Consider the following 27,086-nt stretch of genomic DNA (forward strand, 5'->3'; position numbering starts at 1 on the left):
TTTAATGTGCTCTGTGGGTGCAACATTAAACAGCTGAAATTAGTCCGAAAATGCAACCGGCGTGTCATCGCGATCGACACTGGTGCTGATAAAATGCAAGTTCTGATGCTTCTGAGCATCACGCGGGACTATTTCTTTTGCAGATTAGAAGTAGTTTGTTTAGTCAGATCAAAAAATGAATGACTTGAATAAGACACTTGCTAAGCATACAAAATGACCTTTGTTTTACCTTGTATGCGATGTACATCATTATTTTATATGTAGAGATGCAGCTCACCTTTAATGAAGAAATCATTTGTCATGTTGCTGTTGCCTTCTTCATTCTGGGCCACGCAGGTGTACCGTCCAGACACTCGGGCCTCTTCTATCACCAGGGTGCTCCCGCTCTGTGTGAAGCCAATGATGCAGTAATTACTGAGGACTCCGGACGCAAATATAAATCTGCCTGGGATTAGAAAACAATCCCACTGTGACCTTGGGGGTGATGTATTTGCGGGGGGTTTAATCAAAATCAAAGGATTTGTTAACAGGAAGTTAAAAGAGTGTGCCTGGTTTGTTTAAAACTCTGCTTCATCACATTTGTGATCCAGCTGGAGTTTGAACCCCTTTCGGACCCGAGATACAGGTCTAGTGCCTTGCTCCACGTCCGTTTCCTGGAGAGCACTTCCAATGCCACATTGGATTTTGTCACCTGCCTTTTAATGGCTTTAATAGACAAAATAACAAGTGAGACCTGGGTGAGGGCCAGACTGCATGGAGTTCTGGTTTGTGTTCTCAGTGACATCTGTTTTTTGGGGGCGGCCGGCGACATCAAAGGGACGAATAATGTGGGTGTATTGTCTGAGAGTAGGCCGGACCAAACTTCCTGGGCTTGTAGAAGCTATTGTGCTGAATATCAGACACACACACACACACACACACACACGCACACACACACACACACACACACACACACAAAGCTGCAGCAGCAGAACAATTTTCAGCCTCCTTCTTCCCGACTGCTTTTCACACAAACAATCAGGGAAAATGTAGTGAATCATAGTGGATGGTATTTAGTGAACAATGATAGTGGGGTCCGGTGGCGCTACATTACACTCTTACTCACCGCCATAAAACCCAAACCAAACAGTCATCTCAGCAATTACACACAGCCCCGAAGAGATGACCTGACCAGGCGCACAGCGACCCCTGTGCCCACGTTTTCCCCCTGTGTTTCCCTAATATTATGGCAGTGTTGAGCCTTCTAGGGAGCCGTTCAGGGGCCTGAACTTGACTACATTCTTATTCATGGGCCAATGCGATTTATGTGAGGTGACAGAGAGGAATTCACTTCCAACAAATCCCTCTCCTTTTTAAACTGCTGCTTGTTATCACTGACCCTTACTCCGAACCTTCATAAACTAGAAGCCAGAAATCGCTGGGGAATTAGTGATTTCTGGCTATTTATGTCGGAGACGTATTAAAACAGATTCTCTGTAAAAACTAGCTAATATAGCTAGCTTGGTGAATAATAGGGCGCTCTGGCTCTGGGGCTTACAGGGATCATTAAATTACCCAAGTTATGAAACAGAAACACAGATGAAAATTGTACAAATTGAGAAAGATTTAAATATTTGTCTCGCCGTGCATCTGACCCAGTCTGAGGTAACGGATCCCTTTAACCCAATCCTACAGGGAGAGGAGAGCCTGCTCTTAATTATGTCTGGGGTGAAAAGTTTTAGCAAAAGTCTCCCATAGGACATCTGAGACAATGTCTACAGTTTCCTCCGTGTTTGACGTGCTCTGGGGTTTGCATGGTAACATGTGTTTGAGGTTTTTGAAGAATTGAACGGTTGATTGATGTCACATTGACATTTGTGCTGATGTGCAGAAATAGGTGGAAAATGCACAATTTTCATCTAAGCCTAGAAATGCTAAATGAATACTGTTTCCTCATTATTTGCGACACGTTTACTGCATGTTAGTTTATCCCATTTTCTTACTTTCAAACGGCTGAACCTAATAAATGTGTATTGTAACACAAAACATGCTCAATGAGCCTTCGGATGAATAAAACCGAACTCTCTGGTTTTGATTTTGCATTAAAAAGTTGTGTGATTTATGGATTTCCCATGATGAATCTGACTTTCAAGATGGAGTGGGAGACCTCTTGATGAAACTAATCTGACCTGAGCTATTTATTACTCTTCACATCCCTCCACACCTTCCTGATACTAATCTCATAAATCTCACTGACATATCTTAAAGAAAACAGTATTTACTGACCACATTCCCTGAAGTAACGCTGGAGTCACATACCGTGTTTTTGCCTTTCCCCACTTCAGTTTTGGTTATGCTCTGGATCCAGTTGCCCTCCCTGTCTTCCACGTTGACCACATGGGGCACATCTTTAATGTCACATCTGCAGAGGAGCGAGAGAAGGAAAGAGAAGGCTTAGTTGTGATGCAATTTGAGGGATTTTTCTGTTATTTTTGATGATTTATTTTTTGAGTTATTATTTTCTTGTTCTTTTTTTAACTAAACCTGACTGGTTTGAAAATAAATGTGTTCCAGAGACTTGCAATTATAGTAGCACTGAAATGTGAGGAATTACCATCAGTTTTTTTGATGGCGCGCTAAATAACTGCCTTTGCACTCTTCTACAGTACTACGTCTGGGTTATAAAACCCACAGATAGCCCAGTGGGCCACCCCTCCGCTCCTAAACCGCCCATGGTGAGGAACAATCAGCCTAATGAGAGGAGAAGCAGAGGAGGAAACAGCAACAGCGACAGGAAGGGCTGTGCGTCACCTCGCACAGGAACCAGCTCCCCTCCCCCAGGTTCTGGCTAGAAGAGATAAGGTTGATCCAAAGACCTTGGCGGTCGACGGTGGACCGCTGATAACTTCTCAACCTGGAGATAAAGACCCATATTTCTTCTCTGTGCACGATCAGTCTACACGTCCAGCACAGCAAACCTTGCAGCTTTCCTCCTCCTCTCCATAGATTAAATGCGATGTGATGTTGAAAGGCTGCCCGTTAGATTTACAGTGACAGGTACTTCACATGCTCGCGGCAGTACAAAACAAATATTTCACACAATAGGCCTCCTACCAGGCCATTACTGTTCCTTTGTCTCATTAGCTGCCTGCTGCAGCTCAGCCTCTCTTCTGAATGCCAACCCTGATTATCTTTATATCTGCAGATGGAGACGCTTTGTTTACTATGGATCTGCTTGATTTTTCTATTTATTTGAATAAATAAATGGCTGGACATGCACTGGTAGCTGATATCGTTGCTGCTGTGGCAGATCATGCTTTTGTTTTTGTTAAAAGAGGTGGGCCCCCGATAACCCAAGTGCAATAGTCCATTGTTTTCCCGATCTTAGGACTCAGAGCTGAGCTGCTGATGGGCCAGAATCAGGGAAAGTTCATTTTCTCAGCGGGTTCACAAGCGGGCCAGTGTTCCTGCACTCACATGTTGCGTTCTGTTTGACCAGGAACAGCTTTGGGAATCCTTTCAGTCAACCACAAATATCGCGCCTGCTCGCTGCAGTTACACCTCTTTGATTAATTTGTCATGTTTTGTGCCAAAGTCAAGTCAATTAATTTCTTTGAGCGAGGATCGGTGAGACAGCCCGATGGCTCGGAACACCGTTTGGTCTGCTCGTGTTGTTTCTGAGCTTCACTCCGTCAGTGCAAAACAGGTTGCGGAATCAAGACGGTGGACTGACTGAAGTGAAGTGATATCATATATTTGCATGAAATTACCAAGTACCTGCAGCTCAAAAAACTGATATAATGTCAGATTTTCTTTTTGCTGTTATAGGAAGTTAACAGAGCATGAATGGAGATAATCTAGTGCAAACATTCAAGCAGGACGGTGACTCACTCAAGTGTGGTGTTTGGGCACGGCTGCCAGAGCCAAGTGATGGTTGGCAGGGGAATCCCTTTAGCAACACAGGGTAGCTGATGCTGTTTGCCAAACATAAAAGGCTGCACGTCCACAAAGGCCTCTGAAATAATTGGCTTGACTGTCAGAGAATAAACACACAAACGTACAGTCAGATAAAGTGAGAAAGGGAAAAGGGGAGAAAGACAGCAGGTTAAAACATCAACAATCACTGTGGAATCCCATAATTACTTTATAATGAGCTGCTACAAACGTGATTGATAGCCGTGAAAAGGGTGTCTGTTGTCCTTTAGACACTGAGTAACAGAAGACTGGCAGAATGATTGGCTAGCCTGGGGCTGTAGGTCAACGTATGACCCCAGCGTGGCCCAGGTCCGTGAAACAACCGTGACGAGAGAAAAATAGGCATGCGTCACCTTAGCAGAGAGACACTTCACATAATCTCCTTTTTGACCCAATGAGCAGCTGCAAAATGCCCCAGCTACCCACGCCGTAGAGAGGGACTATGATTTCAGGTATTTAAAAAAATAATAATAAAAGTGTTTCATTCGGTGGGAATCTGGACACATGTTTGCAATAGAAATAAACTTGATGCAACTGACATATATGTGCTTCTCTGTAGTAAACAGACGGCACGCTAAAACCTTTAATATCCCCGAGTGGTAACAGTGGTGAGTATCCCCTCCAAAGCTCTCATAACAGTAAGTACATACCAAGTCCTTTTCCTCAAGCTGTGCACAAATTGTGTGGACCATGTTGTTTAAATGAACTGAACTGTATAAACACATGCTGAGGATGCAAATAAATTCTAAGGACTATGGGGGGTTCGGAGTGGTGGCGGCTGCGTGCAGAATAGAGCAGCGCTCCGAGCCCCTTTGCAAGAGCCCCAATAATCAACAACAGCTGCCCTTGCTACGTCAATCCAGGCCTGAAATCAACAAGCCCCCAAATTCCACTCATGCTACAGCTGCTACCTGCCGTCCAGTCAACTCAACTGAAAGCACTCTGAGTACTGAGGGGGCCTCCATTGCTAAAACAAGCCTTCATTTCCTTAGGATCAGCAATCACGGTCAAGTTTATGGCAGCAGCTTACAGGTGACGACCAGAGTGTAGCTCAGATTCCTGTACAAGCCCTTCTGTGGGATGCCCACGCTTATTTTGTAGACCCCCGCATATTTCTGCTGGACATCGCTGATGCTCAAGCTGTGAGCAGACATCGTGCAGCAGGTGGAATTTTTGCTGATAAGGACGTCGTCCTTGTACCTAAAAACACACACACACACACACACACACAGGTGAAAACCTTTTTCATATAACCAGGTTGCCCATGTGCTCCAGGCATCTCCGTGATCAGCACTTACCATCCTAGCACCACGGCTGGGGGCATCGCATTGATCCTGGGCTCAAACACCACCTTCTTTCTACCCTCTTTCACCGTAACCGTGGTTAGATGCTCGTTTGTATACGAGAGGTTGAGGTACGGATGCTCTGGAATGAAGGAATGAAACCAAATACAATTCAGTCGGGATGATAGTTCTGCAATAACGTTGGACGTTCTGTGATTTTTGGTGCAATACTCACCCAAAACGGTAACTGTTGCGGAAGAATTCATCTGTTTTTGGGAAAGCAGATCAGCGGTACAGTGGTACAGTCCTGCGTCCTCCGTGGTAATGTTTGGCAGGACTAAAGTGCTGCTCATCAGAAACTTCACAGAAGTCGGGCCTTTTGTTTTTATCACATGATGCTGATTTTTCTGGAGAAATCAAAGGAGGTGTGATAAATCCAAACTGGGGCTGCTTGCATAAAGAAGTGCAGCGTCGACACAAATACTCACTCTTGGAAAATCCCATGTGAAGTTGATTCGTCCATTGTAGGTGGTCCGGCCAGAACAGTTGAGGTAGAGGGTGTCTCCCACCATCACTCTGACTGAATTTGGGGTGATCTTCACCTTTTCAAGAAAAAGAGCTGCAAACCAGAGGTGGATAATAAGTGAGAAGCTCTCAAGGTACAGATATCAAAGTTCCAACACAAAGACTCACTCTGTCTTAGGGGGATGTACTCCAAGAGCTGGCCACTACCCTCGGCTTCACACGTGAATTTATATTTTATGGTGAAGGGACCATAGGGAGTCGTGAATCCCACCCTCGGATCCCATTGCGCAAGAGTATCGTTGGTCATAGGTGGGTCCTGGAGTGACAAAGAGCAGAGCGGAGGTGGTTCGTCAGTGCTGGGTGTTCATTAAAGATCACTGAGGCAGACAGACTGAAGGGTAATGCCCTCGACTTCATTTAATCTCATGCTCCACTGGGCTCAGCTGGGCACGCACATCTGCTCGAGTGAAAGTCCAATTCATTTAACGGCGTTGCGGAGTGTAACATCTGCGAGTTTTTATTTAACCGAGCGCAAAAAATATTGCGCAATCGGAAGGGGATGTACGTGCCGGTAATGTTTGTTCTCGTGCCAGACAAGGAAAGGAAGGAAGGAAAGGCAGCAGGAAGGAGGAGTGCCATATATTTACCAACAGCAGAAAGGTCACACAAACACTATCTGCTCAACATCTAAATCAGAACGTGTGTGGGGGCGGGAGGAATGGTGCCCCCCCCCACCGCCACAACACCAACAGCTTCTGGAGCGTCACATATTACAACCCTCGTGGTGGTTTACCTGTTGCTTCCTAAGCATGTTTTTGTTCTGCATTTCCTGACACTTAAAGGAAAGGGAGGGGAGCTATATTTAGTCTGAGGGTCTCTCTCAGAGAAACGCCGTTGCGACACCTTCCTGCTCGTACAGGAAGCAGACAGAACGACTCCCCTCGCTACCCTTGAGCTTCCCGCGGACACGCCACTGCCCCCGATATGTTTCTGCTGGCTTGATTGATTTAACACACAGATGGAATCAGGAGTCTTGAACAGAGACTACAAACACAAAAGGAATGAGCGTTGCAGAGTTACGCGGGTGTGGACTTACTGCTGTCAACGTTACACGAACATCAGGAGAAGAAGTCCGACAGGGGATCACAAGGCTGGTCTCGTGTCTGTAGATGACCAGGAATTCAGGGGTTGGATGACGTTGCTCCACAAACGGATGTTCGGGATCTGCACGGTGACACAACAATTCCCAAATCAGTGATTTGTAACAAGCAATTTTGCCCCTGAGGTGAACCGTGGTTTCTGTTAAATTAAGAGCTGCTGCGCCACAAAATGACGCGATGCCGAGTTGAGACTCGCAGTGCAGATGTGGGTCAAACGACAGATGATTCTGAGGGGATACAGACAGAATAATCAACCAAAAATCACACGGTCCGTGTGGGAACTTAACGGCTGCACAAACAGCCTGTGATTGGTGTTAGGTCAGCACTGGCGTGATAAAAGTACTATTATTCTAAAAGCTCGGAAAATGAAGTAACAAACAACTCTGAAAAGGGAGGACTAGACTAAACACTGGCGCAGCGAGCTGCCGGATGGACATGCGAACTGGCAAACGGGCACAGAAATCAACAGAAGGAGGACTAAACATAAACAAGCATTTCATACACCATGGAGTAATATTACTGGAGCAAATGGACTAATATTCAGTGGTAGATGGTGCCATGAGGCTCTAGAGGAGATGCAAGAAAACAGTAGCCGGAGCAGGAAATGACAGTCATTGACCAGGACTTCCCATGTAATCACCCTTCTACCTCTGCAAGAAACTACACAGCAGCGCCAAAGACACCACATCCTCTTCCTTTCAGCCGGTCTCACTCTGGTTCCTCTGAGCAGAATTCTGAATTTGTCCTGAAGCAGCGAGCGAATGCCGCAGGTCTAACCTTTGACAAAGACATAGGTGGTGGCGTGGGCCGAAGCGTCTTTGGAGCAGGCGCAGCTGTACGTTCCTGTGTCGTTGACGCTCAGCTGGGTGATGTTCAGTCTGCTGCAGGATGCGTGAGGATGATGTCGGGCGCTGCACCTCTCCACCTTCACCCCGGAAGACGAGAGCGAGCGATGGGGGTTGGCGAGTGTCCAGTTCAGCTGGCAGTGACCCCTGACAGGGGAAAAAGAGCAGCGGCGTTACGAAGAGCGGCTTCACTGTAACCAGAACAGGCCAGAAGATCTGGAACACTCGTTTCAGCCGTGTTTGAACTCTCAGCAGCTGCTTCTCCCACGGGGACCCTCTCACTTGATGTACATGTTGGGTTTATTTTGAGTTAATCTTGAATCGCAGGATTATTTGAACTTTCACATGGGAACATGTTTTTTCTTGAATGATGTGCTCAGCTACACATTCTTTCCACATAGCATCCATTTTAAAACTCTCATTAAAGAGATCCCAGAGGAATATCAAACATGTCTTGCATACCATTGCCTTCGCCTGCCGAATTTTGGGTCAAGCAACCTTCAGCTTTCACCCGGCAACAGGAAACAAGACAGCGCTGTATGGTTAAGCATACGGCCTTGTAGGGAAGCGTCACATTGACACGAGTTCCCCAACATTCCGTGGAGTCTTCCGAAATGATGCAAGACTCTAAAATCCTAACAAATGTGAACGCGCAGGACCTTTGTCTCACCACCCCTTAAGAAAACTAAATGTATTCTGGTCTAATGAATGGAGACCACCACCACTGATTAGCCCAGAAGGTGTCCTGGGGCCCAGGCGCCCTGCTTTTACCTTCCCCCAGGCCCTGGTGTAATGTATTGGGGGCAGAAGTTATACTTCACGGCTGCAGACCCGTCTTCTCCTGACTAACCTCTGACAACGGGCCAAATAAAGGGGAGAAAAATGGTGCCCATTAACATGTGTAATGATTACAAATATGATGTTTAGAAATTCCTGGGTGACAAGTTTAGCATTTGTCACACTAAACAGATGCGCATGTATAAATCATTGGCTTATATGCAACGATGGAGCACATAGATACCACTGCAATGATAATAAACAGGTTTTAGCTTAAACTTATTTTTACAGGTTGACAAAGAGGAGCTTTTGAAATGCAAAGGCTTCAGTTTAGAACCGTGCATTAAACATTGGGTGACTGCTCACATGAGAAGCTGCTCCTGAAGTATAAGATAACATTTTGATCTCAAATTTAAATAAAGTAACAATAATCAACGATAGCAATGGCAGTGACACACACACAAACAATAAAAAGTTGTGTTGCGTACCTGCATGTGAGGGTTAAACGCCCGTCCTTACTGACAGTGAGAGGGTCATCTGAGGGCAGGATCCTGGGCCTGGGGTCTTTGTTGGAATGGCCTGCTTCAAACACAAATGCAGAGTGAAAGTTTGGTTTTGTTTATTAAAAAAAGGAAATATCCCAAGCATTTTAAAGCTTCACCAGCGATAACACTTTCTAGGTCACAGTGTTGAAATCAGGATGTCAGAGTGCTGAATTAAAAGGTGAATAAAGAAACTAAGCTTCCCTAAAATGACAGCGATCCCTGCATGTTTCCTCTTCTCTAATCTAGCCACACACTTCCCCCTCCTAATTTATCACTGGCCTTGCATGATAAATGTTATTGTTGCACATTCGCTGGGGAATAATGAGGAATCATCCTGGTGTCCAGCCAGCTGTGTGTAATAACAGGTCTCTTGAATCAGTATGGGAACGACTGTGAGTCAGGAGGTGGCAACGTCCCATACGTGATTTCTTTTCCGTCCACTGGCTGCCCTCCGCAACCTGCGCTTATGCTCAGAAAACACGTCTGATAAGTCCACCGTCCCCAGTGATGGCGCAGTTGCATAACAGCACATTTCCAGGCTGATGCCCACATGCGTAACGCGTTGACAAATAAGATGGACACGTAGCCTTGGCTTTTATTCAGAACAGCTGTGGTGCTGAGAATGGGCCAGTGTTGGCACAAACACTCAATAGTCACTTCCTTATAACAGTAGAATATTATTGTTTAATTGTCCAAGGTTATGAGGGGGGTGGGGGGACTCATTCCCTTTCATGTTGTGCCGTACACAGCAGAATGCTGCTTAATAGAATCTCTGACCTTCGACGGGTACGACCAGAGGTAGGTGAAACTATTGCAGATCTTTCCTTAGCCGTCGAGACAAATGTGCTGAAGAACGTTTTGCCTGTTACTCACCTAAACCGCCACTTTTCTTAATAGCTTGCTGACATTGGAACTGTGCAGACAGTCGTTCTGTTTAAGCTCTGACAGCAACACATGTGTGAGTGTTGGCATGCGTCTGCAAAGGCGACGCCATCAAAAATGGGAAAACACCAGCCTGACCTCAGTTTGCACTGGAAGGTGGCTCAGGCCTTAAAAACGGACCCATTTCCCCCTCAGTCTTGTCTAAAACAGATGGATGAATCAGCAGGCCACCACAGCAGCCCAGTTAAGTTAAGTTGTCCTTCTATACCCACACCCCTAAAAGTCCCACCTGCCCCACGCTCAACGCTGACCTTGCCAGTGTCCTGACACCCAGAACCCCCCCCCCCCCCCCCCAGCCATGCTAACAGCTGTGTCCTGCATTCCTGCAGCAGAGCATCTGAAAAATGACAGAAATGGCTTATTGGGCCAGCTCAAAGAGTCCTGGAGCTGGTTCTCATTAGGAGCCATTAATAAGAGGGCAGCCTGGAACAAACAGTCAGGCTGGCAGGCAGCTAATGACGGGCTCAACTTCAAACCACTGACATGGGGCCAAGTTAACTAGCATGAGAGCAGCATCGCATCTGATGAAGGCAAGTTGCTCAGGAAAACATCTACCGCGGATTTTTAATGGTTTGGCGTAAAAAGCTTAAATGTCTGACAACCCGAGACGACTGTGTAGAATGGTGATGGGGCGGAAAGTGCTACTACGAAGTAATAATAAAAACTGTTTCTGTCCTGGAGTTTTTACTGCTGAAGTTATTCATAAAATAATAATTGCTTGTTGCGGAAATGTTATTCCTCATAAACAAAAAAGGTTAATATTTCACCTTTCCAGCTTTTCCATTAATGGTAAAAGGAGGTGAAGCGTTGCCTATTGGCGTGACCACGAGTGTGTAATTCTGTTGGGCTCTATGCGCCATGCAGCCCGTGAACAATTGGTGAATTGTCACATATTTCCTGACCCTACATAAAATTTCTGAAATCAGAAATTCTTGAAAATGAGTCATTTTAATATTTTCATGGTGCTAATGTGTAACAACGACCTCAACTAACAGCAAACGGATCACTTTAATACATTCATTATAAATATTTCTCCCATTTAACAGCATCAATTACAATCGATTTAGTGTTATTACATGACAAAGAGGATTATTATCTCTGGTATTCATTCCTTTTGTAAAAAAGATTTTTTCAGAAATTAAAAATGGAGCGCTGATGAAAAAGGAGAAAATGAAGACAGTGGAGTTATTCCCACTAATCAATGTTTTTGTAACAGCGGCAGAATTCGTGCTTGAGACTCTCACCAACTCTCTCCCACCACCTTTTTTTTAACTATTATTCTTAGGTGCACATCAGCCTTTGGAGATTTGGAGGCAAAAATGCCTCAGACTCCTTCAAAAACAGCAACAATGGAACATCTGGTCATGATGGGTGGCCGTGCAAGGTTATATAAAGTTAAGTAGAGCCAACAGGAATCGCCTGCATGGGACCTCAACACAGTAAAGCCAGTGGATTTCTCTTCCATCATGTATTATTAAGACGACCAAGAAAACAGAAGCTCCTCAAAATTGAAATCTCATGGAGGATTCAAAGAACATATAGGCGTAGCTTTGGGTGGATTTGACCTATATGGACATCTGGAATAAATACAGAGAGCAATTTGTTAAGCTAAATACCTCTGTGTTAAAAAATTATTCTCTGCCCCATCAAGTGAGGGAACGTGTGTGCCAGTGTGTGTGTCTGCGTGTGTGAGTGTGAGTGTGAGAGAGCGAGCAAGAAGTGTTTGTTCTACATGGACCCAGATGTACTGCTGCTGAGCAATGAATCCCCTGTGAACTTGGTTGACCTCCCATCGCTCCTATTTCCCCACTCAATCTAAAATGTCCAAGAAAAAAAAAAGGTACAAAACAAGAGAGGTCTGCGTGTTTTCTTATGGCTGGAAAGACCAGTCCAATAAGAGCACCATTACAGAGAAGCTATGGTTCAAATTCCACCAGTAAATCTCCATAACATTGGTGTGTCAGCATCACCCAGAATATCACCTGTTCTATTGCACATCCATGGCTTGATGATGCTGCGGCATTACGGGAGGAAACGACATTTGCGAGACAAATGAGCCACACGCTTCAGCAGCATCGCCTGATGTGTCATCTGACGACTCCAGCACCGTATCCTCCTTTTCCTCCCTGCCATTGTCTTGTGGACGGTTTGACATTGCTCACGACGAGCCCAAGCAGCTCCGGGAAGACATTTCTGTTCAGGTAGTGTGTCACGCTTCCGTGACCTTTACTGGTCACAACAATTCCAGGCTGCCTCTAGCCCCCATGTCCGCTTCCTCATTGTGTCTTTCCCACGCTTTTGTGTGTGGACAGTGAAGGAAATCTACTTAGAAACTTTACAAAGCATCACAGGTTGGAAGTGTGTGTGAGTGTGATAGTGGTACTGGGGGTGGACGTAGAGACTATTTCCTTTGTTTGGATAGATTGTTTATTTAAAAATGTGGAGGAAGACTCAGTGTGTATCTCTCTGGCACTCCAGACCCGGGACAAGGTATAGAAACATCTTATTTTAGCGGCGGGACACCAAGACAATGAAGCTGAAGAAACAGACTATCTTCCCCAAAATGTTTAATCCTGACAGACAATTCCTGGAACTGTTTTTCACAATATACAACACAGACTGTCTTGCGCTATCCTCAGAATATCTCCGAGAAGTGTAACTTCTGCACATCGGTTCCAATTAACCGTCAGTCAAAATTTTCCATAATTTCCAGAATAATCGCTCCCCGGCAAGGGAATAAGACGACCTCTGCTGGTCAGGATACGTACTGCAACGTATCTAACCCAATATTAGTCATCATGTCGATTTTAAAAAGTAAACCACAGCCAAGATGCTGTAAGTTTAAGACTGTGGGAAAGGCGTTAGCATATGCATTCCACCGTGGACTGACACGAAAGACTTCCATTGTGCGCCGTTACGCGGGAGACGGCTGTGCGTAAATGCCAGATCGGCACACGCGCGAGTGATTTCTTACCATTTGCGAATGAGGAACAACAAAAGATGACCAGGAATAACTGCAGGCGGCCGGCCGACACCATACTGCCACACCGAAACCCGAACCGTGCCCTAGAAATAAAGTCCCTTAAAGATAATCCTGGAAAAGTGACAAAAGTTTCCTCCAAAAACAAACGCCCCCAAAAAAGGATAAAGAGTCGGAGCTGTTTTTGAAGACAGCGTAATGGCAAAAATCACAATAATCCCTCAGGTAGACGCGCAGAAAGTGGCAGCGACTCTCCCGTGTCCCATGGTCCGTTTGCTTCAGATCTCTGCTGCCTGTCCCCGCAATGAGGAGACGGATGTGCCGCTGTATCCTCGGGGCAGGTGCTCTTGACCAACCACCCCCCAAAATAAACGAGATAAACCGCTGGAAATATTAAAATCTGTTTAGATTCTAGTTATGAACCAATGCGACTCAGGCCAGCAGAATCAATCAGCGTGCGTCTCTCATGCCCCGCCAGGACAAGTTCTCCTCCCTTTCGTCACGTTTTATGGAGACCCAGACGGAGGACGCGACGTCACTTTTCGGGGAGGGTGAGAAGAGCTTTTGCTTCAGCCAGTGGGGAGGACATCCCATAGGAGAAATTACCATTTATGTAAGGTAGAGGGTGCAAGGTTCCGGAGAATTTCAGTCATTGCTCCAAAAAGTTCCCGTGATCATGATTAAGCCAACGGCCACAATCGTGCGATTTTGGAGCTCATGACAGAGGCCAAAGGAGAAGTCTGAGAATTTCGTCACAGAAGGACCGGAAAGGAGGGGATTTAATTCTCTTTTATGAGTCACCGTCACATTCTGATAAATCTGTCGAAAATGGAATGTTGAGTTTTTCCAAGAAGATGAGTCCAAATCAAGTGAATCTGTTATCTGGACCTTTGCATCTAACAGTGCCTTTGATTAAAAACCATCAGGTTAAAGGTAACACTTGTTATCTGATATGAGGCAAAAGACAGTAAAAGCAGCTCAAGTCTATCAAATGTCCACATGCAGAAAGAAAAACTACACTGTATTTAAATTTAGCTTCCAGAAACAGGACACGCTGCTTTTTATATCCTTCTAAATAATCGTCCTTTGTCCAGCGGTGCCCTGCCGTGTGTGGATGTGATGCAGACTGTTTTCTTTCAAATCAACTCAACAATGACTCTGCAGATAAATAAGAGCATCCTGCCCTCACCTTTCTGCACACACCTCGGTCAGTGGTCTTCACTGAGACGTGTGCCGCCCGCACACCCCCGAAAAATGTCAAACCAATATTTTGTTGCCTGTTTTCACTTGGAAAAAAGTTGCTATTCTGTTGATCATCATTCACACGTCATCTCATGAAGCCAAAACATACATATGTATGTATGTATGCAACATGCATGTGGGAATAGGGAAAATCTCGATATTATCCTCTTAAAGCCTGTGGTTGACCACAGTGGTGTTCCAGAACGGTGCAGCAGAATCAGCAGATGGATTTACAAATGCTCAATCAGCCTGTCCCTACAATATGCTGCCATACTGGCAGCTTTGGAGCAAACAGAACCCGGAGGAGATCTCCACAAACTCGAGATCAGAGACCAGAAGGCGGGGGTCTTTTACCGGGACAGAGGCGAGGCAGGATGGTCAAAAACAGGCAGGGTCGGTACCGGGTGATCAGTCTGTAGAAGAACGCTGGAATGACTTGCATGAATGTAGAGAACAATCTGGCAGAGAGGAAACGGGAGGCAGGAGCTTAAATGCCGGGTTGATTGCAGATCCAGAATGATTCCCTGAAGACAGACTGTGACACAATAATCATGAAGGGCCTGAAAAATCTGGCCCAGCCTGGTATATCAAGTGCATTTTTCACCAATTGACCTTCACCAAGGAGCATAAAAAAGGACCAGGAGGACGCTGACGTGATGCCCACGGGCCTGAAAACTCAAGGCTCGTGTGCACTGCACTGATCCAGCAGATCCTTGTCCATGTCTGACCCAGACAAGTCATAAAGCAGGCAGGAAAATCCCACCAACACCCTTTAAACCAAATATCAATATACATCAAGTGAACACGGGGCAGCGATCATAGTTTTATTCAATTATTTAAGCTACTTAAACTGACAAAAACGCACCACAGACTGCCACATAAGGTACAAAACATGTAAAGGATTGTTTCAAAATCTGCATCGTAGTCCACAATCATTTTCTTTTGTTTCTTCACATTCAAGTCTTGGGTGAAGGATACATTCTCACAAGACCCCGAGAGCAGCAGATAAGTCTCCAGATAAACAATTGCTGGAAGTTGCTCGCCATGAGGGCTGGATTTTAAAGTGGTCTATTTTTGAATGGTGCTCAAAACACACTGCAGGGGACTAACGGGTTCTACACACGCAGCGTGCCCTCCACATTCTGCCCAACCACAAAGTGTCCTTTGCTAAATGAACCAGTAAAAACGCTCATTCTTCAGGAGAATGGACTCGGTATGAATGCCAGCCCTGTTCACCACCACAGTCTACCTCTGCATCTGTGCACCAAAGGATAGTTTAGCATTATTAATTTATTTAAGTTGCAAGGTTGTTGCTAATATTACCTAGAATGAGAAAATAAGGTTTATTTAACATAAAGAGACATTCAGACACTATTTTGAGAAAGGTCTGCATCATAATTCATTTTTTACTGCACTTTTAGTGTAATGCAAGTTGAAATGTACTATATAAATAGTTTGATTTAGAATAAATGGGTTTCATATAAGTAATATTACCTGTAGATGCTTAATTTTGATCAACCACATTAATTCTGTATTGATATTCTTGTTCTGGGTCAACTTGTTATTGACAGCTGATCAAACGAAGGCCCAGAACTATGGAACAATTCGTCTCAAATGTGAAATGTGAGTAACTTGACCAACACTTTACGCGAATAATAGCTAGTTTTAAACACAACAGCTCTGTTTAACAGTATGTCAACTGTGATTTTTAGGTGTGGTAAAGAGAACTAAAGCTGAGAATTTACGATAAGCTAACGCTAACTAGCTTAGCTCGTCTCTTATTTTACAGCAGTGACGGAGGTTCCAATTAAGAGCATTACATTTTAAAGACAAATATATATACATATACACGTATTTCAGTATGCGGAACAGTCGGATCAATTTAATTGATGTCAACCTTTTATAAATATTTTTTTTTATTTCAAAATGGCAACTAAAAGCCTCACGGGATGCAGTTAGCTCATCCTGCTAATGCTAAGACTGGGGAAAAGGTATGGCGTTAAATCAGAAAAAAATGTTGTCAATATTATATTTCCCACTGATATTTATGCATATTTAAAACTGTTGAACGTTGAACTGATTCAGTAGTGTCTCTGCTGTGTCCTCTGTGCTTTGGTAAATGAACAGAGATAATTTAATAGATATTTGGTTCCGTTTCCAGCCTGTTGTGTAACACTCACGTCTGCACAGCATCGAGTCAGACCTGAGGAATTAATGAGGATCTCAGTCCAGAGTAACCTAACACATGAGACAACAGTCAGGAAACACTCTCATATTGGAATATTTGTCTTTCCCCAGATTTCACAGAGCGCCTGTTGCAGAAGCAGATGACAAATTGTGATGATGTGATTGAAGAACTGTTCTCCAAAGCCTGTGGCCTGGAAAACTTCCCCCAAATACCAGATCCAATGGTAGACGTGCACGTGTGTGTGTGTGTGTGCGTGTGCGTGTGCGTGTGTGCGAGAGCTGTGATCATTTAAAATGTGTAGATGGATTCACTGGTAAATATGACAACACTGCAATTAGCTTAAAAATAGTTCATTGTTTCATTTTCCTGGTTGGACCACACATTGTGCATCTGGAACTGTATCTTTCACACTCTTTAAACTGACCTTCTGTAAATTATTAGTTTTCAACAGCTTGTCACAACCCTGTAACCAGGAAATATAGCACATTTTGGAATTACTTCCTTATTGTTTGTGCTTTCGCTACAGCTTGAGGAGTGTGCCATCCAGCTGTGGAACTGGGCAGTTACTAAGAATACGGGCTCTTCTCTAACCAATATGCAGAAGGCTAAAGGTACATCACTTATTGGAGTGACTTACTGATCCAGATAAATGTGCTGATGAGGACAGTGCTTGCTGACACTTGAAAAGAGCATCATAAATAGAGGGATTATGAGTGGAGGTGGTCAGATTCAGTGCTCGTCCACAGTGCGTCATGTTGCCTGCAGCCTGTTGTACTGCTGTGAGGGGGAGACTCCAACAGAGGGCAGAATTCGCAAGCAAATCCTGGTAAACAGTATTGTAAGCATGCTCTGCACTCCGTGAGCAGTGTTTCAGAGGGATGAGGAGTGTTTCCTGTCTTGACAGATGGCCAGCAAAGCAGGGAGAACCTGGTTGGACTGCAAAAATCCCCCAAATGCAGATATCTTCCTAAATCTTGCTGTCAAAGTAAAGGGAAAAAAACAACAACTCTTCAACCTCAAGGTGGTAAAACACCCCTGAAAAGTGTTGTTTTATAAATTCTCCTCATCCCCAGAGCCTGGAAACTCTCTACAGCAAACTGACATCTCGAGCCGATAGATCATCTGATACCACTTTGTCGAAGGAGGATGTGGAGAAGGATCTTCTTCGCATTCTCTCATTCCAGGCGGAATCGGTGAGCAGAGGAACCATTTGATGTTCAACACCTTCGATGTGAATGTTTGTTCTTGTGATATTTGGCAGCTTGAGCAGTGTCGTTCTGACAGGCTTTCCCCCTGATGTGTGAGACAGCAAAAAAGTGGAGAAAATAAAACAATGAGAAAGGCAGAACTTAGTCTGGGCTATTAGGGAAACTTACAGCCGTCACATCTTTGTCCAGGCATTAAGTCAAGGAAACAACACCGAGGCTTTGGCTTACATCCAGCGCTGTAAAGATATGCTGCTGCGGCTCCCGAAGGATGTAAGAGCAGCTCCTATAACATCTCCTGTTGTTATTAATGCATTTTTGGGGGGTGTTGCTGTAAGGGCGGATGTATATTTTGCATGGCAGACGGCGTATCTCTCTCTGATGTGCTACAACTTTGGTGTTGATACTTACAACATGAGAAAGTTCGAGGACAGCACAATTTGGTTGAGGTAGCTACAATATTTCTGAAGAAAAGTGTGAAAGTTCGCAATAGAAACAAGACTGTGCCTTTTTCCTTCAGCCAAAGCTACAACATCGCAAAAATGAATGTAAAATATGCCCCTGAATCGCAAGTCCAGGTAAGATGACTCATTACAATAAGCATAAGTGTGAATTACAATACTTTCAACACATTTGTGTGACAAACAGGCCAGGATATTGCGCCTGCTGGCCACTGTTTATGTAGAGTGGGACTGCCAGAGGTTCCAGGAGAAAGCTCTGAACGCTGTCAGCTTAGCCAACAAGGTTGGAACCATTGAGATGTTGGGATTTACAGCTCCAGAAACTGCTCCAAAGTAAACCCTTGTGTCTGCTCCTAGGAGTGTATGAGCACATCTGGGCTGTACTTAAAGATCAGGATACTCCTGAGATGTGGGGCCTCGGACGACCACATCAGAGCAGGTTGGTGCCCGACGTCACCAACGCTAAATATGTGGGCCAGAACTTTGAGCACCGGACAGGTTAAAGCTTGAAATGACCTCATAATGACTTCCATAGGAGTTAGTGCTGCAGCAGGAGTGGGTTGTACGGGATGAAGGGTGAATAGGACTTCTGCAAGTTCTAACGGGTATTTCAGTAGAGCTGCAGGACTGGAGAGTCCAAAGTGGACCGCTACCGCTCAGCAGGCTGCGGCTCACCGCGAGATAGACGCACGTTTCAGAGTAAATAACAAACATTTCTTTCCAGGACTGAGCGAGATCCTTGAAGTTGAAGCTGCTCTTGACGAGTGTCTGAGCACAGTCAACCTTCTGGTGTCTGAAGACAGGTCGGAACACGCTGGAAATTACCCAGACACTGCTGGGTTGTTCACCTCAAAATAATGCCTGTTTGAATTTTTCTAGAGAATTGCTGGCATTTGAGTTTCTGAAGCGCGTGTGTCAGCACTTCGAGGCGTCCCCTGACCTGGGATCGGCTCTCGTCCTGCATGCTGAGCTGCTGCTGCAGAGAGGGAAGGAGCTGTTGGGCAAACAGAAAATAGAAGACATCATAACTGGTGCTTTATTTCTACATTCAGATTGCATAATATCTCTGGTTTTAGGTAAAGCCACTTGGGAAAAAAAAGAACCAAAATTGCCCTTAATGCACCGTAAATGCGGTTTTGCAAGAGGCTAATTGTTGTTTAGTGTTATCGTTTCCACCCCCACACAGGCCATTACACAGGGAAACAGCTCTCTCCACAGGCCCTCACATGTCTGCACCTCATGCTGTGGGATAAAGCTTGCAAATACTTTGAGGTACGTCAAATACTTTCCCTAATTCACTGGATATACGTTATAGAGTAAAAATATGCGCGGCTACCAGCATGTGGTAAGTGCTGTCGCCTCATAGCAGGGCTGGGCTGTTATTGGCCTGGAATTATTCCTGATTCCTTAAATCCAGGAATGTGGTCGTGCATCCTGGCTGCTGGTTGCTCAGCACAGGGCAGTGACACGTCTGTCTTCCCAGGCTAGAAATTATTCGGAGGCTCTTCAGTGGTACAACTACTCCCTGAGCTTCTTCCAGGCGGGCCAGTTGGATCCCAACCTGGCCAAGCTGCAGAGGAACAGAGCTTCCTGTTTCCTGCAACTTAAACAACTTGAAAAGGTACGACAGAACAGGCCGGAGCCAGTCAGGAAGACAAGCGTTTCCCCGCAGCAGCGTTGCCAGCTGTTATAGGATTTTTATGTTTATCAGGCCAAAGATGCGGTTAAAGAGGCAGAGAGATGCGATCCTGACAGCATTTTTACCCAGTTCAGTGTCTACAAGGTTGCTGTGCTGGAAAACAATGCAGAGAAAGGTACTTGGGAAGCATCCAGTGGAAAGATCTTCACATTAGACCTTCGCTTCCTGTAAGTCTGTCTTCATAAAGGCCTTTTCTTGCCTTAGCTGCAGAGGCGCTGAAGGCAATGGGACTCCTGTCCAAAGCTCCTGTGTCCAGAGAGGACAGGCTACTGGTGCCCGAGACCGCTGCCTCCCATCTGCTCAAACTGGCCGCTCAGATCGCCTTAGAGGTAACATTTGGGCTGCTAAATATAGAGCCTTAGAAGCGGTTTATTAATATACGTGCGTGTGCACTGGTGAAGGTGTTTGTTTCCTGTGGCAGAACGAACAGCAGGAAGCCGCTATGAAGGCGCTGGAGATTCTATGTGAAAACTGTGACGACGCAGGCCTGCTTCTGTCTGCTCTCAGGTCTGTGCTCACTCTGGATAGATCCACTAGATCACAGTACTGTCAGGAATCTGTCTGATCCAGTCAGTGGGACTGATCACTGCTGTCCTGGAGCAACAGTTGCCCACATTTTTGCCTGTTATGCTGCTGTAGTAAAGTCAAGCGGAGGTTTGTTGACTAACCCAGGATACAGCGCTAGCACCATGTTATTCCATGGAGCGTTCATTCCAGGCTGTAAACAAATGGTGGGGTTTCCAGATATCTGCCCATCGCGAGCGTGTTCGTGTTCCATGCACCTCTGTGATCCACTGACCTATTTCCCCTCGCCTCCCCCCTCTAAGTGGGTCTCTGTGACAGTTAGTAGGCGAAATAAAGGCGGTCAACACCCGATTCATCTTTGCACAGGTGTTTGGTGCGACTGGTGCTCTCAACAATAGAACAAAGGACCGAGGGCATGAGGTGAGGAGAGGGTGGAGCGGTCCTCGCCGTCTTCCTCACGCCCACCTTTAAAGGTGGAGCTGGATTGTTGATGCTTCTCACTGACAGCTCTGCTTGGTTTCAGCGCGGGGAGCCTGGATGTCTTGTTGCCATATCTTAAAATGGGTGGGTACATGTGTGCGGCCGCGTTGGTCCTGGGCTGGGAAGGGTCTCACCTCGCCGTCTTCTCACCCCCTCCGCAGCTCTGCACAACATTTCCCACCAGTCCTCTCTGGCAGCGGAGCAACGCACAGAGTACGCCGACTGGTTCAGGAAGATCGGTACCAACGCTCAGGTCTAGAACGCTTTAGAGCCTTGTTGCATCCTGATGTGAACTCTTGATGTGTTCCAGCCTGGAACTCAGCTCTGTATTGCGAGAGCCGTCCCGACAGAATGAGGGATTTCTTTGTGCTTTCTTACCAGGCAAGTATGGAAGTTTGGGTGCTCGGTTCCTCCCGTGGGATGGGATGTGGGTGATTCTGTCGCTGGAGGTGTTTTTATTGGTTCTTTGTCACCACATGGCAGCTGTCCCATCTTTGTCCTCCTGATCGTGGCCTCCTGATGGGACAGAAGACGTGCCTGCTCATGGCTGCTGCCGCCTCTCTGGAGCTCTGCAGGAAGTCTCTTCTCTCTGATCAGGTGCACCACCCACTCCCTCTGCCCCGTCTCCCACATTTAGCAAGCTCCTCATCCACAAGGATGGAAATGTACCAAGAGCAGCAGAGAAGAGAGGTGACTAACGCTGCTGGTGCCAGCGTAGGTGTTTTCATTTGAATCCCTCCTTCAAGTCTGAAGCGGACGCGAACACTAGATGGCAACATTGAATCCAGAATGTGCACATTTGTGCTGATGGCAGGAGCCTGCACCGGTAGCTGGCCAGGTGCCATTTCCCCTCCTGGGCGCTGCCAAGGTGCCCTTGAGCAAGGCACCACTCCCCAATGCTGCTCTCCGAGCACCGTAGAGTGGCTGCACCCTGCTACTTATATGTGCTTAATGTATACATACACACACACTAGTGTGTGTCAGTGCAAGTATGGCTAATTCATTTGGATGTACATATACAGTATGTGTGTGTGTGTTTGCATGTGTCTGTATAAATGGCAAATAAAGGCTTTTTTTCTTTTTTCTTCTGTCTCTTGATCACAGACTGAGGAGCTCACTCGGGTCCTGGAGCAGATTCAGACCTGCAGGGAGGTTTGGAAAACCCTGAAAGCCTCAGGTACCTCGAGCAGCTCTTTGATTAACACTTCTAATTGGATTTCACACCAAACTAACGTCTTTTACTTCCAGGAAACTTCTCGACGGACCCGACAGACACGCTGCTGCTGCTGTACGAGTTTGAAGCGTGTGCCAAGCTGAACAACCCGAAGGTGGAGACGGTGCTGGAGTCCGTCTTGGAGCTTCAAAACGTGGAAGCCAAGGTTCTGGAAACCATTGCAGGTAGGTGAGCCGAAACCTTTGCTATGTTTGAATGGCTACAGACACAGACTCTTTTCCCCCGTGTGCAGCTTTAGCCATGGAGCCTCCAGCCCACTTCCCTCTGCTGTGCAGGAAGGCGTTGAGGGTCGCCCTCGCTCTGCATAGAAACCCCCCCCAGGTGGACCTGAGCCGCTGCAGGCAGGAACGCCACTCCCTACGCAAAATTACATTTTATCAGCAAACCATTTCCACAAAGTGCTTTTGAGGGTGAAAATGTTGCTGAGTGTGCAAACGCTTTTTTTGTTCCAGCAAGTGCATTCACAGCCTGATCAATCTGTCCCTCCCGAGCGGCGTATCGGAGGCGGAGGCCCGTGTGCTGCAGGAGGCGTGGGGCTACTATGAGGAGGCCCTGTCCATTATCGCAGCCTCAGTGCGTCACCGCCAATCACGGGTTGCCATCATCCCGAGGCTCCCACCTCCTGTTCCCTCTCAACACAACTTCTCCTTGCTATATAATTAACCCCCTCTCTTCCACTCCAAGCCTGCCTGCTGTTCCACACGCTCGGTTTTATCAATGGGCTTTCAGCTGCACTTCAGTTAGCAGATGCTTCCATTCACCACCCCCTTCCTGCCAATTTGAATGTTAATGTGCTGTACAAGTCATCACACTGCCGGTGAAATGCATCTCTGAAAGAGGCCTCAAATTATGGAGGCACTGCATATTTCCCCCACTCGCATCCAGCTATTACTAGAAAGCTGCACAATTCTTTGGATCAAAGTAAAAGCTCAAGATTAAAGCCATGCAAAAAAAAAAAAAGAATGAAACTTTAGAAATCATAAATCTGAGTTTGTTTGCACTCTTTTACGCTTTAGCAGCTGCTAGCAGAGTAGAGCAGGACTGGCTGGAGATGGCAGCTTCCCTTCCCTTCTTGACTTACTGTATGTCACATGGCTCCAGTCCAGTTACCTGGGCGTCCTCCATTTAATGTGCCTTCGTCATCTTCTGCTCTTTCCTCTAGCCGGACGACTTCCCACAGATGGAGACCCTGTGGCTGCTGACTCGAGCTTGGAACACAGGCATACTGCTGTACAGCCTAGCTCGGTACGTGGAGGCTGAGAAGTGGTGCGGCCTCGCCATGAGCTTTGTCCGCCACCTGGGATCTCTGCAGGAGAGCTACGAGACACAGGTAAACAGCTGATGAAGGGGAAACATGAAGGGATGAGGGCGAGAATATTAAAGCACCTTTTAGCTCCTCCTGGAGGCCTCAGAGATGTTTCCCATGTGCCCACAGATGTCTACTCTGTACGCCAAAATCCTGGACAGGTTAGAGAAGGCCAGGATCAAGCATGGACCCAGGGCCATGGAGGAGTGACTGAAGTGGGACAGGTCAGCCCTGATGTTGACCAGCTGTTCTAAAGTGTTTCAATTACACGGCAGCTCAACGGTTGTGGTTCAATCTTCAAATGTTCTGGCTTGGTAGAATAATTCTGTGGGCGTTCAGTTTGGTTTTGGTTCCATGGATTCATTCTTTTTTTTCTTTTCTTGCCACTGCAAAGTTCCCCCAGCAATAAAGCACCAAGAGCTCCTCCCTGACACATTGATCATCCCGTCAAACGTGCAAATCTGGTCGATTTGAAGCAGAATAACAAGCAGGTCGGAAAAATCGTAACTGTCACATATTTTATTTTCAAACAAATAAACTATTGTCAAGTCCCAAAATAAAACCCAGAACAAAAGTAGCAGGAGTGTGTTCCCTCACGCCTGGGACAGAGCACGGGGCCACGTCCCGACAGGCCGTACCACCTGCTGTGACAGGAAGGAAACTACTGTACAATCAGAAGGGTTCATGTTTGCAAGCACTTGCTGCACAGATGTGCCAGAACAGAAACATCATCACCCCCAAAAATACAAACAAAAACCCACCCCTCCCCCAAATAAAAGCATATATGTCATAAATTCTCAAAAATTTCTCTTGGAACAAAGTCCCTCATCGACTTTACACACAGAGGCATTCAGGCTCCAGTTTTATATACCATAACCTCAATGGAAGGATTAAAATGAAATCAAGTTCTTTGGGCTTTGACATGGCTGACTGAGGTATAAATACCACTCACGTTAACAGTCAGCTGGACTTCAACTCGACACCAGAGGACCGGTTCTGACCGCCTTCGTCTCGTCTCCTGGTTTCTGTGATACTGTAGGTTTTTGCCTGCGTCTTTATCGTTATTTTACAATATATATATATATATATGTATATATTTTAAAATCTATACATCCAGACACATTCCACAAGATATCACATGTAACAGGCCCTACATGAGGGAAGTGAATTCCCAACTGACTAGTTAAGTTTTTCAGTAGGCATTTGAAGAGAAAGATCAACAATACAGCACGTTTGTATGGAAATTATATCTCGAGAATAGCTCAAACTTTACTTACCTGACATTTGTGGTCTATAAAACATGTTTGTCCCAGTTTGATTCACACATGCATGAAGCACAGGTGGAGGGGCAATCTGCTGAGGGGGCCTATTTACAGTGTACAGCTACCACACCCTTTGAAACAGTCTGCAAGCAGTTTGTAAATGGCTCTGTTCCCTTCGGTTTTTCCCTGAACTCTGGTTTTGACACAGGTAATGACAGCTGGTTTAGCAGGGGGTGCCTGTCAGGAAGGAGGGGGAAGGGGGTGGGGGGGCACACCTGTCCAGAAACACACGCCGGGCGCTCTGCGGGCGGGCGGGAGAGAGCGAGCGAGAGGGGAGGGCCCACAGGTCAAAGGCCACCGCTTCCTGTTGGTTCTGGGACTCAAAGAAGCCAAAAAAAAATTAAAAAAATAAAATCCCTTTGTAGGAGGAAGCGAGGACGCAGGGTGGAGGGGCTGGAGTCCATCCTGGCGCTGACGTCTCGTCGTTGCAGGCCCCGGGGGCCTCCAACAGGCTCCCCTCCTCAGGAAGAGAGGACATGGAATACGACTTTAACACATTTAAGTTGTCAGTGCTGTTAACTGGGAAATACTTATGAGTTTACATTTGACACCTTATGTACTTTCTGGGTCTTCGCCCAAACATGGCCTTTCAGTTGCAGGGGGGTGGGGGTGGGGGTGTGATATGTGTACGATAAGAATACCCAGATGGTTCAGCTCCAACAACAGATTTTATACATCTATAGATACACAAAGCATGGCGGTTTGATTAAACCCAATTTTAGTCTTTTGTAGAGGGTGACAGGGGGACAATCGAAAACAGGTTATAATGACTCTTTAATTGTTAGGATATCCAGTACAATTATCGTCATGTTCTACCCGTTTTAAAACTGCCCACATGGCAGCAGATAGGACAGTACCATGTGACCATTCAATCAGAAAAGAATCCTGTTGGAAGGCAGAGAGTGTAATAGGGTGGTCTGCTGCTCAACGCCAGTTAAGGAGGCTTCGGCTGTCCAGATTGCAACCCAATGGCCAAATTATCTTAAATTACACAAAGGTTATATTACAGGGGAGGAAGGCGCCCACAGGGGTGAGACTTCATCTATTGCACTCAAGTCAGGCCTCCTGACAGTCAGAGGTCACAAAAAAGCAAGAAAAGGTCAGAATGTTTCCTCACTTCTCCTTTTCGATAGTGCGCAGCCACGCGGTGGCGGCGGCCACCAAGCAGAATTTATATTTGATGTAAGGCAGTTTGGTGTTTCGCAGAGAGCCCGGTTACACTTCTCTACCCCCGTCCTTTACACAGAGCAGCTAAAAACCACAAACGAGAAATCCCACAAAGAAAGAAAATGAGAACAAAAGTTCAATCTAACAGCCCTCAAAATTGACAATTCTAGTGAAGTGTAAAATGTACGTTTTTAATATGTAGTAAAACCTCCGTGGGATTTTAGCATTTTCATCTTTGATTTCATAATATAAATGGAGAGATTCACAACGCATTTCTTCCTTTTGATCTGCCTCCAGAGATGTCTCATCAGCAACCGATGATGGCAGACGACCCCACAGCTTCGCCATAAATAGATCACCAGTTTGTAGGATCCACCAGTTTCCTCAGTCTTTAGTAGTACCATCGGCAGGGCTCAATGGTCTCCAGTCTTTATCGGAAGAATCAAACAAGAACCAACCTCTGATTGGTCTTCTCAACTTGTCTCTTTAAATGTGATTTCATGAACATTTACAAAGTGTTCCGACTGGGTAAGATTGGGCTCTCTCCCTGCAAATTCTACTGGAATCCCGACTCCTCTCTGCAGATTTCTGTAAACATTCTGATCTTCAGTCAGTCCCAGTTCACAAAAAGGATCAACTCATTTCCCTTTTGCTTCCATTTGACAAATTCCTTTGAAATGACATTTCCAGTCTTGAATGGATTTTTTTCTTTTTTGAGAAACTCATGCAGGGGTGTGCACAGTCACAGTAATGGTGATAAGACTTCTTTTTCATTTAGAGAGTAACATAATGATGACACTAAAACTTGATAGGAAACATATCTGCAAAAAGGACATGAGGAGAGGGTGGGTGGGAGGGAGGGAGGGAGGGAGGGGTTATTTAGCTATTTAGGCTTAGGAGGGGTCTCTGGGAGGCGGCGGGGAGGAGAGAGAGCGCTCTGCACGGATACAGAGGGGGGGCGGCGGGGAGCTCAGAGCTTTTCTGAGGAAGGGATCCAGATGTAGGGACCGGACTGCTCCTCGATGATGAGCTTGATTTTGTTGTAGATCTCCTCTAGCGAGTCTCCCTGTACAATAGCTGCAGACACAAACATTCACCTGCTGATTGCATCGCCATGACGACCGAAGCAAGAATTTCACTTGTTAAAGAGACATTGCAGCTCAGTGTTGGAGCTTATTTGCAGCCATCTAAGGCGCCGCTCGCCTGATGCTGGATTGAACAAACTATTTTTAGCAGCCACAGAAAA

The 27,086-nt window shown here is 45.9% G+C and overlaps 3 protein-coding genes and 1 long non-coding RNA gene across 15 annotated transcripts in view; 1 reads left to right on the forward strand and 3 right to left on the reverse strand.

Annotated features, from left to right (window-relative positions):
* kdrl (kinase insert domain receptor like) overlaps nt 1-13,506 on the reverse strand; it is a 28,041-nt gene extending 14,535 nt beyond the window's left edge. Inside the window, exons 1-12 of one of the 2 annotated variants that reach the window (XM_057043136.1) lie at nt 13,006-13,506; nt 9,033-9,123; nt 7,700-7,914; nt 6,859-6,986; nt 5,931-6,078; nt 5,726-5,856; nt 5,473-5,644; nt 5,253-5,379; nt 4,985-5,154; nt 3,871-4,012; nt 2,299-2,401; nt 278-386 (exon numbers count right to left, since the gene is read on the reverse strand). In XM_057043136.1, coding sequence (XP_056899116.1) covers nt 278-386; nt 2,299-2,401; nt 3,871-4,012; nt 4,985-5,154; nt 5,253-5,379; nt 5,473-5,644; nt 5,726-5,856; nt 5,931-6,078; nt 6,859-6,986; nt 7,700-7,914; nt 9,033-9,123; nt 13,006-13,069 — 1,600 coding nt within the window. In that variant the 5' untranslated portion in view covers nt 13,070-13,506. Of the gene's footprint in view, nt 1-277; nt 387-2,298; nt 2,402-3,870; nt 4,013-4,984; nt 5,155-5,252; nt 5,380-5,472; nt 5,645-5,725; nt 5,857-5,930; nt 6,079-6,858; nt 6,987-7,699; nt 7,915-9,032; nt 9,127-13,005 lie in introns of both variants that reach the window. The other variant, XM_057043135.1, reaches the window with a different exon arrangement.
* A 1,557-nt stretch (nt 13,507-15,063) lies between these two features.
* LOC130530990 (uncharacterized) lies at nt 15,064-18,896 on the reverse strand. The gene is made up of 3 exons (XR_008951981.1): nt 17,818-18,896; nt 17,079-17,734; nt 15,064-16,456 (listed from the first exon to the last, which is right to left on the reverse strand). It is a non-coding gene; the product is annotated as an uncharacterized LOC130530990 (long non-coding RNA).
* On the forward strand, nt 15,498-24,119 carry tex11 (testis expressed 11). 3 transcript variants are annotated; one of them, XM_057042633.1, is made up of 30 exons: nt 15,498-15,638; nt 15,825-15,876; nt 16,552-16,664; nt 16,968-17,052; nt 17,188-17,267; nt 17,346-17,426; nt 17,515-17,634; nt 17,839-17,919; nt 18,010-18,095; nt 18,167-18,224; nt 18,295-18,390; nt 18,465-18,546; nt 18,832-18,910; nt 18,987-19,138; nt 19,294-19,379; nt 19,591-19,728; nt 19,819-19,921; nt 20,011-20,135; nt 20,228-20,313; nt 20,698-20,751; nt 20,855-20,895; nt 20,973-21,050; nt 21,122-21,192; nt 21,295-21,408; nt 21,916-21,988; nt 22,060-22,209; nt 22,278-22,386; nt 22,498-22,618; nt 23,208-23,375; nt 23,481-24,119. In XM_057042633.1, the coding sequence occupies exons 2-30, from the start codon at nt 15,849-15,851 to the stop codon at nt 23,559-23,561; spliced, it is 2,739 nt and encodes a 912-aa protein (XP_056898613.1). In that variant the 5' UTR covers nt 15,498-15,638; nt 15,825-15,848; the 3' UTR covers nt 23,562-24,119. The 3 variants fall into 3 exon arrangements, with proteins under 3 accessions (XP_056898613.1, XP_056898614.1, XP_056898616.1); XM_057042634.1 differs by lacking the exon at nt 15,498-15,638 and having other exon boundaries at nt 15,718-15,876; nt 23,481-23,575; nt 23,746-24,119; XM_057042636.1 differs by lacking the exon at nt 15,498-15,638 and having other exon boundaries at nt 15,718-15,876; nt 20,017-20,135.
* dlg3 (discs, large homolog 3 (Drosophila)) overlaps nt 23,856-27,086 on the reverse strand; it is a 53,856-nt gene continuing 50,625 nt past the window's right edge. For all 9 annotated transcript variants that reach the window (XM_057042629.1, XM_057042624.1, XM_057042631.1 and 6 more), the window contains one exon: nt 23,856-26,917. In XM_057042629.1, the coding sequence (XP_056898609.1) occupies nt 26,811-26,917 (107 nt within the window). In that variant the 3' untranslated portion in view covers nt 23,856-26,810. The remainder of the gene's footprint in view (nt 26,918-27,086) is intronic.

The sequence above is a fragment of the Takifugu flavidus genome, chromosome 9, assembly GCF_003711565.1.
Source record: "Takifugu flavidus isolate HTHZ2018 chromosome 9, ASM371156v2, whole genome shotgun sequence".
In the NCBI taxonomy this organism is placed as follows: domain Eukaryota; kingdom Metazoa; phylum Chordata; class Actinopteri; order Tetraodontiformes; family Tetraodontidae; genus Takifugu; species Takifugu flavidus.

What these genes read in the sequence shown, in the direction of transcription:
- tex11 (XM_057042633.1), top strand. Translation starts at nt 15,849, where the DNA reads ATGGAACAATTCGTCTCAAATGTGAAAT. An exon ending in GGAAAACAATGCAGAGAAAG is followed by an intron (nt 19,922 to 20,010) that starts GTACTTGGGAAG and finishes TTCTTGCCTTAG; the next exon opens with CTGCAGAGGCGCTGAAGGCA. An exon ending in TGTCCATTATCGCAGCCTCA is followed by an intron (nt 22,619 to 23,207) that starts GTGCGTCACCGC and finishes TCTTTCCTCTAG; the next exon opens with CCGGACGACTTCCCACAGAT.